Source organism: Cryptomeria japonica, chromosome 4 (genome assembly GCF_030272615.1).
Source record: "Cryptomeria japonica chromosome 4, Sugi_1.0, whole genome shotgun sequence".
NCBI classification, from domain to species: Eukaryota; Viridiplantae; Streptophyta; class Pinopsida; order Cupressales; family Cupressaceae; genus Cryptomeria; species Cryptomeria japonica.
In genome coordinates, this window is record NC_081408.1 from 82,473,259 (window position 1) to 82,488,784 (window position 15,526).

Consider the following 15,526-nt stretch of genomic DNA (forward strand, 5'->3'; position numbering starts at 1 on the left):
TAACAAAAGAAGTGTGGCTATTCAAATACCCATTTTTCTATAGGGGAAGGTAATATCTTGAAAAAAATAATTCAAAATTTGTTATTAGGAATTTGATGTTTCATTTTAGCACAAATTGATTGAAATCGTATTATATATTCATTAACTCATTTTAGAACCTTAGACACACTCAAATAAATTATAACTTGTAGTTTTCTTGTTGATGTTCACACATTTAATGACTTAGAGAATTCATTGCTAGCTATTCAAAATAATGGAATGAACCAAGGGAAAATATATTAAATTATTGTATAGTACATAATGGGGAAGGGTGCAACATAACAACTTAGCAAAAATATTGTCATCACAAGCTTAATTTAGACATATGACATTAAAGACTTGCAAGTGAGTGTTTGGATTACCTAAGAGTTATTTATTTGTGATAGATCATATGTGATAACACTCTGAATCTACCCATGGAATCAACTTTCTTTTTAACCATATGTATAGAGATAATGAGTGATAATTGAAAAATAAGTAGTAGTAATGGGGATAGAGGTCAAATTATAAGCCAAAGATGGTGTAACACCAATAACATTGAATGCAGGAATAACACAAATGCTATGACATGTTGCTATATGACTAGTAGGCACGTAAGAAGGGATAAAGCAAATGGGATGGGATGTCAGTGATATGGTAGAAAATGAAGTCATGATAACACTAGATGTAGGAACATAAGGGGTGTCACATTATAAGGGATGGAAGGAAGGTAAACACCATTAAAAAAATCCAGCACTAGATTATAAGATGAAGGATCCATGGAAGAGGAAGAGTGAATGGATAAGGGGGAAGATGTACTATGCAAGGAACCATTAGAATACTAATGAAATATATATTCTTAATGACAAAGGATGCATCATGCAATGCATTATGAAAATACGTTACCAATTGTAGAGAACATGCCATGATCAAGCTCTATATAAATTCATTATTTAGTAAGAAATAGATCTTGTATATCTACAAATATACATAATAATCAAATTCAAATTGATCATTATTATCAGCGTTAGTGGGTAGTTCTTAATAAGCGGGGTGGCAAGCTATAGGAGGATTTAAAAATCAAATCTATCCTCTAAAAATGAGTGTAAGTGAAAACAGATTAAGTTCAAGTTAAATATCCACTTTCAATAAAGATTGCATCATTTAAATATTTTCATTAAATAATAGATAATTGAATCAAAGTTCAAAACTAAGATAAAAATACAAGATGTAATTTTTCAGGAAATGGCTATCCAGCTCCTACAATGCACTAAGACATTCATACCCCTCATACACCATAACAGATGCATCCTAAAAATTGAATAACTATTTTCCAATTTTCATACCTTAGAGAGACACCCTACATCACATGAAAATTATAAACTTGTGACCAACTAAAACCTTAACGAAGATGACTAAATTATAATTCAAAGAGTAGTGTCGGGGAACCATATTAAATGAAAGAACACTATAATTTGGTGCACGAGACAGCTTTAAACATAGCAATGAGTACCATAACGAGTAGTTTTCTTAATGCATTTAGGGTGAATTTACATGCCGAGAGTAATAGACACTGGAGTTCAAATACTCGACCAACTTTCATTCAATTAGGGAAAAAAAAAGTATCTCTAGGAGAGCAATTATATTAAGAAATCATTTTGGACCAGTGGAAATTTATTACAAAATACAGAATCCATGAACACAGATGGGAATTATTGATTAGAGGGACCAATGACTAGTTTGATTTCTGGAACAGGACAGAAAATGTGTGATACTAAGGGGTGGCCTAAGGCCCTACAGCCAGGCGCAGGAAAGCTTCAAGCAGGGTCTTTAGCAGCAGCTTTGAGTTTTGCACGAGTTTCCTTTGGAGGCCCAATCTCTTTGGCTGCCTGGAAAGGGGTATTGGAAAGAGTAAGACGCACACCCGGGTCTCTGTGAGCACAAGTGCTGTTATACAGAATGGAATTATTAGCACCCTGCACATTGCTATTAACATAGGCATTTACAGGGCTTGCCGTGGCCGTGGAAGGACTATGGCTTCCTTTTCCATTTTCATCCTTCTCATTCGTAGTACTATCCTTGTGACCCATCCTCTGGCTGTCATATATGGCATTGTTTCTTGATTCAGAGCCCAAATCCATGGTGGCTCCCCTGTTTTCACCTGCAAGAGTGATTACTCGAACACCCAAATCAGATTGCCCTGGCATTGCCTTCTGGTCTCCATTGAGGAGCTTGTGTTGTGCCTGGAGCTCGGCCAGCCTGCGAGTGAGATTGGTTATGTCTTCCTTGATTCCTTGCTGAAGAGATTTATCTGGTTCAGAGCTTGATGCCTTCACAATGGCCTTACCTTGATCTGCAGGAACTATGCTAAGCTGCTCACTTTTATTGTTCTCTGAGGCAGATATATTCAATGATTGAGTGGGAGTAGATACTTTGACTATAGATGTAGCAGGAGGAGGAGGAACAGGTGTGGGTGACTCTTTTCTAGTCTCTGTAGCAGTAACCTTTTGTTGGTCTGGCTTGGACTCTGCTTGCTTGGGCACTTGGGGTTCAGGCTTTGAGAGCACCCTGGCAGGCTGAGTGGGCTTAGAGGGTTCTTCTTTCCTGGCCTCAGGCTTGGGAAGCTGCTGTTGCTGCTGCTGAGGCTGAGGCTGAAATTGAGGTCGAGGCTGAGGCTGAGACTGAGAAGTGGGGGCACTAAGCCTGGATGGCTGCCTAGAAGTCTGACTTCTATCTCCTATGCCATATACTGGATAGGAATTCCTGTAACCTCCTTGAGGATACATGATTTCTTTAGTAGTTTGCCTTGTAGTTTGACAGTCAAGTTGGATATTGAGCTGATGGGACTAAGTGCTAGGCAAGCTTATTGAAATCCCCTATTGGAAAAAAATCCTCAGCAAAGTACAGAAACTCAAACAGGGGATATGCAGGGGCTATTAGATCTTTGTCCAGAGGAATATAGGGAGAAATAACACCTAATTGTTGTGGAGGATCTGAGGAACCAACTATGCACGGCACTGCAACTGCTATTGATTTGATTGTTAATTGGAGGAATCAGATCATTAAGAGTGGTAAAAGATCAATAGCAGTAGCTCCAAGTTTACCATGAAAAGCCCAAAACCTATCCCAAGCTTATTCAAACAGTTGTTTACAAAAGCTGCGATCAATGCAAGCTTATGAAAATAATTGCTTTTGTTTATACACAAATTCTCCAAACATAAGCCTTGAGCAGAATATACACAATAATAGCTTTGGGCAATCAAAGATTAGACCTCATCACAGAAAGAATCATCTGCTTGAAAATCCTGCACATCAAATGGCAAATTGAAGATAGTTAGTTCTTACGAGTGCATTTTATTTCCAAAGCAAAGCAATTTTATGAATGTCTGGAAAATATTTTTATATATTTATATAATTTGTATGAATGTTTTTAATTTCGATTGTGTATGTATTTTATTCGATGTTTCAGACCACACTCTGTGATCCATCCTCTTTTAAAACTGATTTTGTAATTCAATCTACCATTCCCCTCTTCTTAATGATGCAATAAAAGTGCCTTCTTTTTGAAAACCTATTGGTGAATGAACTTAGAATTCTACATCCAATTGGACAAAAGTTATTATCGAAAGGATAAACCCTATTATCAAATGGATGAAACCTATCTACCAATGGATTAAACTCCTTTGCTCAGAAAACACAAAAATAAAGATCAACATTTGGGCAGATATTGGGACAGAAAACATTCAAACGAATGATGAGCCTCCTGTAATGATTTGGGCTAGGCGTTACATCTATCATTGAATTTTCTTCGGAGCTTGATCCATAAGAACCATTTTCAATGTGGATCTGGATCATTGAATGTGATCCAAAATTTTAATTGAAAAATATACACAATTAAAACCAAAAGTAACGACACAAACTTTTTCACTGCAGTTTGCCTTTGTAGCACCATTTCAAAGTTACATTGAGGTGAATGCACACTCACAGATACTCCAGCAAATCTTACTGAAGCATTTAGTCAGGGACCAATTTCTAATAGAGACCCCTACTTACCACAATCAAGAACACATACTCAGAAAGGGAGAAGTTTCCACAATGCATTTCAATAACAATACAGATTTCCAGTTTTTTTACAAAGTGGTTGATACTAGAAGTTTTGTATGCATATAAAATTTAGATAGAACTCCTAATAAACCAATTCTTAAACAAAGGTAAGAAATTATTACAAAATACAATTTATTAAACAATTTACAAACAAGAAGATATCTTAACTAACCAAAAAAAAACTCAATTCAGCTAATTTCAGTAATCTTGTCTCTGCACATTTAACAACTGATGTTGCCTACCCAACTGGGTGTAGGCTAAAAAAGTCCAGTAGTCTTACCTGAGCATAGTCAACAAATGATAATCCCAATCCTATTGGGTGTAGGCTCAAAACAACAGTCTAGTGCTTAAATCCCAATAAGGTCTTGTATACTTATAGCTGCAAGCAATACAAACCAAATGTTATACTACATCTCTACAATCCTCCTGAATGTGATTTATAGAGCATCTGGAAAGTACAGGAGTCTGCACGTCCAGCTTGTAGATGCCTTATTCCCCATATTCCCCATATGATATTGAAAAATGAACCCATTTGCAGCTTTACAGAAAGAGGCATAACAGTGCTTATGTTACCCCAAATGTCAATGTCAAGGTCAATTTTAGATCCTCCATGTAATACAAGGTATAACAGGAATACAGCTGCATGGGACTACTTTGGTTAAGCAGCAGTTTCCATTGCTTCCTACTAGTAAGATGCTCTGCAGTGACGTGCAGAGTGGGTGAAGAATCTGCAATCGTAGGGGTCTTGTTATACATTGAAGAATCCAACTTTTCTTTCCGTCTCTGCCACAAATTCAAATTGGAATATGGCTTTTTGTGAAAAACAGCCTACGGCTCTGAAATATGATAAGTCCATCGTGGAAGACACAATTTTTCGAGGCAAAAAGGAAGATACCTACAATTGTTTGGTCGACATATTTTCCTGCGAATTTAAATGTCAAGTTGTGTCATGACTAGATCTTTGGAATCTATCATATCTTAGTGCAAAATCTAGAAATGTTATATGAATTGAACTATTTATCTCAGCGTAGAATCTAGAAATGTTATTTGAATTGAACTATATATAATAATAATAATATAATAACTTATTCGTGAAAAGGATTAGACCGAATAAAATGTGTACTTTGAAAATTAGATCTGTTTAGCCACACAAAGGGAGAGCCATTATTTAAATACCTACGGTGGTTTAAAACCAAAAGGATTCAAAGAGCTTTGTTTTGATTTATGTTTACAATGTTTTTTACACTTCAAATGGATGGGTTAGAAAGGTCATTGAACATAATGAGGATAAATCATTTTTCAACAAGGAAAATGAAGTGTAGTTTAATAGAGCCATCATATTTTTCTTTCAAACATAATTCATTCTTCTTCATAGTAGAACAATGTCCATCATTGATTCTTAGACTAGGGGTGAAAGGATTTGCAAAACCCTAATAAAACCTAAAGCCTCCTCACCCACCACACTACCAATTTTAGGGCAAGGTCGGAAGAGGAAACCTCTCTTAAGACTCTTAATAAAGAAGCTAGAGGAAATTAGTAAATGCCCCTTGAAATCCCCTAAACATGCCTAATGACAAACATCTTTTAGAAAATTGGAGGCAACAACATAACCCACACTCCTACAAACATCCAACCACAAGTCCAAGAGTTTGATATCCTCATCATCAGCGAGGGGACCTCACCCCAATCATATGAATCAAAACCATCAAAATCACCATCTTCCTTATACCCTTCATCTAAGTTCCCTCCTGCACACCCCACTATTATTCTCACTTGCCACCCTGCCAAACTTCCATTCCCACTCATCTCTCCCTTATAATGGTCAATTACTTGTTGTGCTTACATCAAATTTTATTAATGAGAGAAGTTACAATAATTTCTATGTGAAACTACGTAAAAAACGAATACCAATTTATGAAGTAATTGTTAAAATTGATAGAATTTTTCAAAATTTGTTAGATACTAAATTTTTGTGATTTAACTCATTTTGAATAAATTTGCAAAATATATAATTTGAGTTATTACATAGCCCCTATTATAACTAACTATTAAACCTGATGCTCTGCAAAAAGGATTAGAAAATCTGTTTGATGGCCACACACACAAGAGCACAAGAAACAAACGTTAGTGTTAGCAACAAAAGATTATCCTAAACAGGCATATCAAGAGAGATATTAAGCATGAAATAGAAAGCATATAAACATAAAATGAAATAGCTAATCAAGATGCTCATAGTTGCTCCTCCCTTGTTCCTCTCCTCTCCAAGTCCCAAATGAGTGTAGCTCTCAGCAGCTTTTTGCACTATGGATGCTTATGGAGGATTGAGATTTAATACTAAGCTTCAAATATGAAATGAAAAGCTAAATACTATGCTAGAGTAGATAGTGATGCTATGAAAAAGCTCTATGCTAATGCCAGTATAACAACAATACTCTAAAATGCTTCTCTTTTTGCTTGAGGAGAAGGGTTCTATTTATAGAAGAAATGGGGAAATGAAGGGTTAAGATTGAATGGTTTAATCAAGGGCCAAGTTTGAAAGTTGGGGATCCATGTGCACAATTGGCACCAATAAAATAGTGACAAGTGTCAACATAGGATTGGGTTGAGAGAAGAGGTTGGAGGCATTAAAGGCCTGAGAAGACCTCATGGTTATCTAGAAGGTAAGGGTCAAGTCTAAATTAAGATTACCCATTGGATTAAGAGTTAATCCAAGGATAAACCTTTGTGCAAATGATTAAGAGATAATCATGGTCAAAGCATTAAAGGCTTGATGAGACCTTTGGGTTGGGTAGAGGTTGAGTCAAAACAAATGTTTTAACCATGTGGGAGGGTTGAATTAACCATTAATGGTTATTGGAGACTTTGGGGATTAAGTGGTTGAAGGTTGAAAGCTTTCAAAGGTTATCCAAGACTTTGAGCCATTTAGTGGTTGAAGGTTGGAAGCTTTCAAAGGTTATCCAAGACTTTTAGGCTTTGAGAAGTGACTCCATTTTGCTTAGGAATGTGACAATAATTAGGGGATGGATTAAGCTAATTAGGAAGGGGTTAGAAGAATCTAGAAGGGGATTAGATTTTGCAAGTGGATTTGGTGGGTGAGGGAAAATAGGATTTTATTAAAATAAAAATTCATTTATTTCAATAAATGTGTGTGTGCAAGTTGTATTTGGATAAATATTCAAATAAATATTAATTTATTTAAATGAGAAAAAGGAAGATAAAGCATTAAAATGCTTGAAGACTTTGAGGGGAACCATTAAAGGCTTGAAGACTTTAAGGAAAACCATTAAAGTCTTTAAGAAGACTATAGAAGGAAGCCATCAAGTTTGAAGACTTTAAAGCCATCAAGTTTGAATACTTTAAGGGAAACCATTAAAGGTTTCAAGTGGGTGAGGATAAATAGGATTTTAAATAAATAATTTATTTAAAATAGTTGTGCAACTTGCTTTTGTAGGAAAATACAAGTGGGTGGAGGATAAAGGTGATTTAAATAAATTATTTATTTAAAATAATTGTGCAACTTGCATTTGTAGGAAAATGCAAGTGGGTGGAGGATAAAGGTGATTTAAATAAATGTTAATTTATTTAAATGTGAGAGGTGGGATTTTTGGGGGATTTAAATAAATATTAATTTATTTAAATGTGAGAGAATATTTAATTAAATAAATATGATTTATTTATTTAATTAATGGTCTGAATTTGGTTAAGTGAATTAAATCAAATAAATTGAATAATTTATTTAATTAATAGGAGAAGAGGGTTAAGATGAATTAATTAAATATTAATTTAATTAATTATTAATTGATGGTTAAATAATCAAATAAATACTAAGTATTCATTTAATTAAGTGGATAGATTTATGTGACTACATTTGCCCCTCTTTGAGACGGTGCGGTTTATCGCGTCGTTTCAAAGAAAGAAAAATAGGTGTGAAGAAATGCCCCATAAAATGTAAATTTAATGGGTGGTATGAGACGGTGCGGTTTATCGCGTCGTTTCAAAGAAAGAAAAATAGGTGTGAAGAAATGCCCCATAAAATGTAAATTTAATGGGTGGTATGCCCCCTCGAGGGATGGGCCGATTTTTTTTGAAAAATCGGGCGATCTCTCAAAAAAGAATGAAAAGCGAAGGGGAGGTAGAATAGAAGAAATTAGAACTAATGATGAAAGAATGGGAGAAAATGGAGTGAATATGAAGAAACAACAAGCCAACGAATACCCTGAGGTCATGCAAGAGATACATAGCAGATGTAGTGTGGGGTTTGGATTGATGCTATACAATTGATCAAAATTGGTTGGACAATCTGGTGCAATCGGTTTAATTGCCCCGGTCAAGTCAAAGCGTGACAGTTGATGTCAGTTGGTCGCTTGAACATGATGCTCTGCAAAAAGGATTAGAAAATCTGTTTGATGGCAACACACACAAGAGCACAAGAAACAAACGTTAGTGTTAGCAACAAAAGATTATCCTAAACAGGCATATCAAGAGAGATATTAAGCATGAAATAGAAAGCATATAAACATAAAATGAAATAGCTAATCAAGATGCTCATAGTTGCTCCTCCCTTGTTCCTCTCCTCTCCAAGTCCCAAATGAGTGTAGCTCTCAGCAGCTTTTTGCACTATGGATGCTTATGGAGGATTGAGATTTAATACTAAGCTTCAAATATGAAATGAAAAGCTAAATACTATGCTAGAGTAGATAGCGATGCTATGAAAAAGCTCTATGCTAATGCCAGTATAACAACAATACTCTAAAATGCTTCTTTTTTTGCTTGAGGAGAAGGGTTCTATTTATAGAAGAAATGGGGAAATGAAGGGTTAAGATTGAATGGTTTAATCAAGGGCCAAGTTTGAAAGTTGGGGATCCATGTGCACAATTGGCACCAATAAAATAGTGACAAGTGTCAACATAGGATTGGGTTGAGAGAAGAGGTTGGAGGCATTAAAGGCCTGAGAAGACCTCATGGTTATCTAGAAGGTAAGGGTCAAGTCTAAATTAAGATTACCCATTGGATTAAGAGTTAATCCAAGGATAAACCTTTGTGCAAATGATTAAGAGATAATCATGGTCAAAGCATTAAAGGCTTGATGAGACCTTTGGGTTGGGTAGAGGTTGAGTCAAAACAAATGTTTTAACCATGTGGGAGGGTTGAATTAACCATTAATGGTTATTGGAGACTTTGGGGATTAAGTGGTTGAAGGTTGAAAGCTTTCAAAGGTTATCCAAGACTTTGAGCCATTTAGTGGTTGAAGGTTGGAAGCTTTCAAAGGTTATCCAAGACTTTTAGGCTTTGAGAAGTGACTCCATTTTGCTTAGGAATGTGACAATAATTAGGGGATGGATTAAGCTAATTAGGAAGGGGTTAGAAGAATCTAGAAGGGGATTAGATTTTGCAAGTGGATTTGGTGGGTGAGGGAAAATAGGATTTTATTAAAATAAAAATTCATTTATTTCAATAAATGTGTGCAAGTTGTATTTGGATAAATATTCAAATAAATATTAATTTATTTAAATGAGAAAAAGGAAGATAAAGCATTAAAATGCTTGAAGACTTTGAGGGGAACCATTAAAGGCTTGAAGACTTTAAGGAAAACCATTAAAGTCTTTAAGAAGACTATAGAAGGAAGCCATCAAGTTTGAAGACTTTAAAGCCATCAAGTTTGAATACTTTAAGGGAAACCATTAAAGGTTTCAAGTGGGTGAGGATAAATAGGATTTTAAATAAATAATTTATTTAAAATAGTTGTGCAACTTGCTTTTGTAGGAAAATACAAGTGGGTGGAGGATAAAGGTGATTTAAATAAATTATTTATTTAAAATAATTGTGCAACTTGCATTTGTAGGAAAATGCAAGTGGGTGGAGGATAAAGGTGATTTAAATAAATGTTAATTTATTTAAATGTGAGAGGTGGGATTTTTGGGGGATTTAAATAAATATTAATTTATTTAAATGTGAGAGAATATTTAATTAAATAAATATGATTTATTTATTTAATTAATGGTCTGAATTTGGTTAAGTGAATTAAATCAAATAAATTGAATAATTTATTTAATTAATAGGAGAAGAGGGTTAAGATGAATTAATTAAATATTAATTTAATTAATTATTAATTGATGGTTAAATAATCAAATAAATACTAAGTATTCATTTAATTAAGTGGACAGATTTATGTGACTACAAAACCTATATTTTTTATTTTCATCACTTCATAAATGTCACTAAAAAAATTGGAAAATATATTTCAAAGTAACACCATCATATTTAAAATAAATCAACAAAACATAATCATTATTTTTTAAATAAATAATATCATAAAATTACAAATAATTAAATCACACAAATATTATCAATAGATATAATATTTTTTTAATGTAAAAACATCGCTTAATAAAACCATTTTTATGACTCATCTATATTTTATCATAATTTTTTATATTTCATTTAAATCTAATTTAGAATTTAATCTAACTCATAAGATATATCTATTATCTAAAATGCCCCTTCTTCTTTGAATAATTTTCTTATAGCTCAACTTTACAAATTTCATTATTATCCTCCACCTCTTGGCTGGTCTTGCTCAAAATGTTCTTTTTGTTTTTTGTTTTATTCTTTATTCTATTGATCCATAAAATGTTTGAATGCTAAGAAGATTTTATATTAGATAAAGAATATTTTTTTGAAATTTATTGATATTTGAAAATATGAATTTATATTGATATTTCTTTATCTAAAAATTAAGATTGAGAGATATTTATATTATCAAATAATTTGTTTTATATTACAAATTAAAAAAGTCAATTTAATTAACAATAAAAAAATATATATGGAGGCTTTTGTTATTTTGTTTGATATGGAGAGAGGTTGTTTTGTTGGTTGGAAAAATAATATTTGTGAATTTGACTCACAAGTGGTGGTGATTATGCTGAATGGATGGTAGTTGGATGATATTAATTGGCACTTAGCTCTCGTTAATATATAGATTAACCAACTTTTGGAATTTGTTCTTTTATTCATATTCTTAGAGAGTGGAATAGAGTAGCCAAATGAGCTTTGATCAATGGAGTGTTGGAATATTGTGGATAGGGAAAGGGGACTTTTGTTATCTGCTGATTGTTAAGACTCTTTTAATTCTCTTTGTGTTTACAAAAAAATTACCCTTCTTTTATATAAAATGCATATCACAAGTCTCAATTAAACATCATTTATATCTTAAAAAATATCTTTATCATAAAAATTTAAACACAATATCTTTCTAATCATATTATTTTAAACTAATCTTATCAAATTATGTACACACATTCTAAATAATATATTAAACACATATTTAACAATTTGTTTTTTTTCAAATAAATTTAATTACTCAACCCTTTATATAAAATATATAATTTTTTCTTAAAACCCATCTCCAAATTTTTAAAAAATAAAATAGCAAAGTTCTCATATTCATGATTATGAATTTTAGTTTATGAACTATAATGTAAGCTATTTATGCCATCTTTTCATGATTATTTTTCCTATAAAGATTTAATTGCATCAATCTTAATATTACATTAGAATTGCATCTGATTTTTCTTTATTAAAAAAGAGATCTATTTAAATCAAAATACTTATTTTTAAATTATATTTAAAATAATAATTATAAATATTTTTTAACTATTAAAAAAATAAAAAACTATTAAAAATAAATAATTATTTATTATTAATTAATAAAAATAAAATATAAAATAATATTATTTAAAAAAAATAATTAACAAACATAACTTTTTTTTAGATAATAGATTTTTATTGTTTATGTAGATCTAATTTGAATTTCTAGATTTAATTATTTATATTTTTCTTTATCAATGTTTCTAATCATACTCTATATGATTTATCATTAGAATAAAAAATTAGAAAAACAAAAAAAAATTCTAATTTTTTTTTAACGAGATATTACAAGCTAGACATAACAGTACACATAAATCACACACACTAAGCTTTGACTTGTAGACTTAAAAATGTTTAACACTCAAATTGACTGACATTCTCTAGACTTAATATATTGCTTAATGCGTAGTTTAAAGCTGAATGTACCTTATTTACTAAACCATGTGATATTCCTTGTCCATCATTCTTTAAAGATGAATCTCTCAACGTCATAAGAATGTATTTGATGCATATTTTACTCACAGACTTGGGAATAAATATTTCACAAGACCATCCAAACTTTTCTTTCCTCTGGAAAAAGTAAAAACCAGAAGAATCTCTCAATCCACAGCACCTGTAAAATAGACTTTACAACTCACATTAATTGATGCTTTGCTTCTCTTCCAAACTACCCAAATCTGTGCACTAAAGCAAAAGTATCTTCATGCTCATATATACACAGAAAACATCATATTACAGTCTACAAATGCTTCTTTCTGTCTGTTCATGAGAAATCCTCTATCAACCATGAATACAAACAAGGAGAGAAGAATGATGGTTCTGAAAAATAAAACTCTTGAGGAGAGAAGCAATCAAATGGGCTTTAGAAATGATATAAGAAATCTGACAAGAAGATTGGCTGAACTGTATGCTCTGCAGAAGATTTCTGTGGGTGAAGGAGATGAAGAAATGGGTAGCAAGGTGATTACCTTGGTGGGAGAAAACAGAGGAGCTGCCATGGATTTGAGGTTTAGTACTGATGGGGAAGAAAATTACAGAAGAAATCTTCATTCTAAAGGAGCCCAACTCAATGCTTTTGTCAACAGTAATGTTCAGAGTGCTAATAACTCTATTTTGTATGATAGCACTTGTACTTACAGAGATCCAGGGGCTCAATTATCTCTTTCCAATGCTCCCAAGGATTCTGTTTATTAGGTTATATGAAATAAGTTCATTGGCTCTTCTGTTGTGTTAGACCGCAATTCCTTCAATCCTGAATTTTATTTGGTAATACAGTTGTCATAAAAATTTGTTTGTTGGAGTTGCTGCCCAAAGAACGCAATTTTTTTATGGAAGTGCAGATCCATTTTTATGTTTTCATGTTTCAGACTGATGTTTCGTATATTTTAGGAAATGTGATTATTTCTATCCATTTTTTTTAAATGGTGAAACCGTCTGGATATAGGCAGGTGGCCTGTTAAAATATCTGAAGTGGATTTATGTTAATTCAAATGTGCACATTAGAAAACATTATACTTTGTAAGGATTGGTTGTTGAATAATTTGAAATAAATTTGTTTGGGTCTGATTTTGCATCATTCTCATATCACACCTTCAGGTTTGAACCTTTGTGGATGACATAATCAAGGAACATATTATCACGCTCAAATAATTAAAGTAGAATCTTTTAGTGTATATAATACTGGAACAAGTTTGTGGTTGCAGCGAAAGATCAACCTGTCCAACACAAACCTCAATGGGAAAGAGGATGCTGGCTAATTAGTCCAACATATAATATATTTTTAATTTTATATCACATTTTATATTTAATATTTTCAAACTAAAATATTTGTTTCCCACTTCAATATTAAATACTTGATTGTGGTGGACATGATTGCTTACGTAATAGTATATTTTGAATGCCACTCTATAGGATACCATCCTCAACAATTAAAATTTAATTATTTTAATTTTCATATTTACGTTTCATTTTGTATGCTTATCCACTCTTGTTGCCATATAGTAAAAATGATTGCTCCCTTATTTATTAAAGAGTAGAAGTTGCTTTAAATGACTATAAGGTAGATAACATAAAATAAAGACAAAAATAGAATTGAACAAGAAGCAAAATCACATAGGTAGTTATTAGTACTTGCAAAAACTCTTGTTTATTCGTATCTATTTGCAGTGACTCATCTAGTATTCACAACCTACACATCTCCTAAGGAACCCATCTAGTCTTATTTAAAATCCTTTTAAACTTGACTAAGGTGAAGGGAAGGAGGTAGATCATACTATCGAACATTCCTACACCACCACTCTATTCTAATAGTATATTTTTTAGTTGTAAGTCCAAGTTTCAAGGTTACTAAGGACATTATTGCAACCATCTAAATATTGGCACAATAATGAGATGAGATCATAGTTATGCAAACATCACTATGCTAGATAAGATAAGGCCACGTGTATTTATTACAATTGATATAAAGCATGAAGACAGAAAGTTGAGTAATAATTCAAAATTCAAAATTCAAAATTTTCTTATCAAGCTTTGAGAATTGTCCTCTCTTTTTGGTGGAGTTTTTAATAGTAAGGGTTTCTCGACATAAATAATTTGTTGTGCAATGTTCTTCTTGTGGTGTTGATTTAATGTCATTCACTATTGCTGCTATATTATACTGAAATAAATTTCATTTATCTGTTTATTTATGTTAATCTATGACATATTTGTCAAGCATGTTAAAGTGGTTGATTTTGCATAACAAAGAAGACAAATATCTCTATGGTTTTTCATATAAGGAAATTTAATTTTTAAGATTTGTATACAATCATAAGATTTCTATATTGTCGAGTAATCCTTGAAGATCTCATCAATATTATTATTAGATTAAAGATTGACAGTATTCCAACAATTTTATGAACAATTTCCCAACATTTGGTATCGAATATTAAGGCAAATTTGGTTTTGGATTCCTCCATTTTGATTTCTTAAGATGGAAAGCTTGTAAGAATCTGCTAGAAGGAATTTCAAATTATTGGAGGCTTGTGATTTGCAGTGGATTATATCTATAAACATTATTTTGTAAGTCTGTGAGAATGAAACCCATTTTTTAATCTAGCTTTCTATTGGATATTATCAATGAGGCGTGTGGTGGGCTTTTGAAGCTCATGGGTGTTCATCTTGGAGTTGATCATATTTTTGCTTCTTGCATAATGGAGGTATGGAGCTCTTGTGCATGGCAATATGTGATTCTCCTCTTGCATGTTAGTTATGTTCTTTTTCCATGTACTCAACCATAGTGAAAGAGTGTGCATGTTGGTTGTGTACTTTGAGGTATGTAGTCACTTGTGAAAACACCTACTATTTGGACTATATTATAGAGTTATTATGTTGGGTTCCTAGTTTTAGTCCATTGTTACATAGAAGTATTGGATGATCAGCTAGTGATTTTCTATGAGTTGTGGAGTTAGTTATTCTATGACTTGAATACTCTTAGACAACTTGGTAGGTTTTGTAGGTTTCAATTTCTAGAAGTTGTGGATTTGTAGATGTGGGATATATTCATTGATTTAGATGACATCTTTGATGATGTGAATGTTTGGATGTTTAAGTGGATTCAGATTTACTAGAAAATATTTTTTGAAGGATTTACATGTTAACCGAAATCTATGGTTTGTAGATCTATAAAAAAGTTGTGTTTAGCCTCTTTGAGCTTTCTGAATGGAAACAATTTAATATTTGCAAATTTTATTGGATGGTTCTTATTAATCTTATGTGG

The 15,526-nt window shown here is 32.3% G+C and overlaps 2 protein-coding genes across 2 annotated transcripts; one reads left to right on the plus strand and one right to left on the minus strand.

Annotated features, from left to right (window-relative positions):
- Positions 1 to 1,630: 1,630 nt before the first annotated feature.
- LOC131037058 (uncharacterized) lies at positions 1,631 to 4,686 on the minus strand. Its single transcript, XM_057969097.2, has 2 exons — positions 4,403 to 4,686; positions 1,631 to 3,323 (listed from the first exon to the last, which is right to left on the minus strand). Exon 2 carries the CDS (start codon positions 2,802 to 2,804, stop codon positions 1,836 to 1,838), a length of 969 nt encoding a protein of 322 aa, XP_057825080.2. The 5' UTR covers positions 2,805 to 3,323; positions 4,403 to 4,686; the 3' UTR covers positions 1,631 to 1,835.
- A 7,869-nt stretch (positions 4,687 to 12,555) lies between these two features.
- Positions 12,556 to 12,963, plus strand: LOC131037046 (uncharacterized). Its single transcript, XM_057969081.2, has one exon. It carries the CDS (start codon positions 12,556 to 12,558, stop codon positions 12,961 to 12,963), a length of 408 nt encoding a protein of 135 aa, XP_057825064.2.
- The last annotated feature ends 2,563 nt before the right edge of the window (positions 12,964 to 15,526 follow it).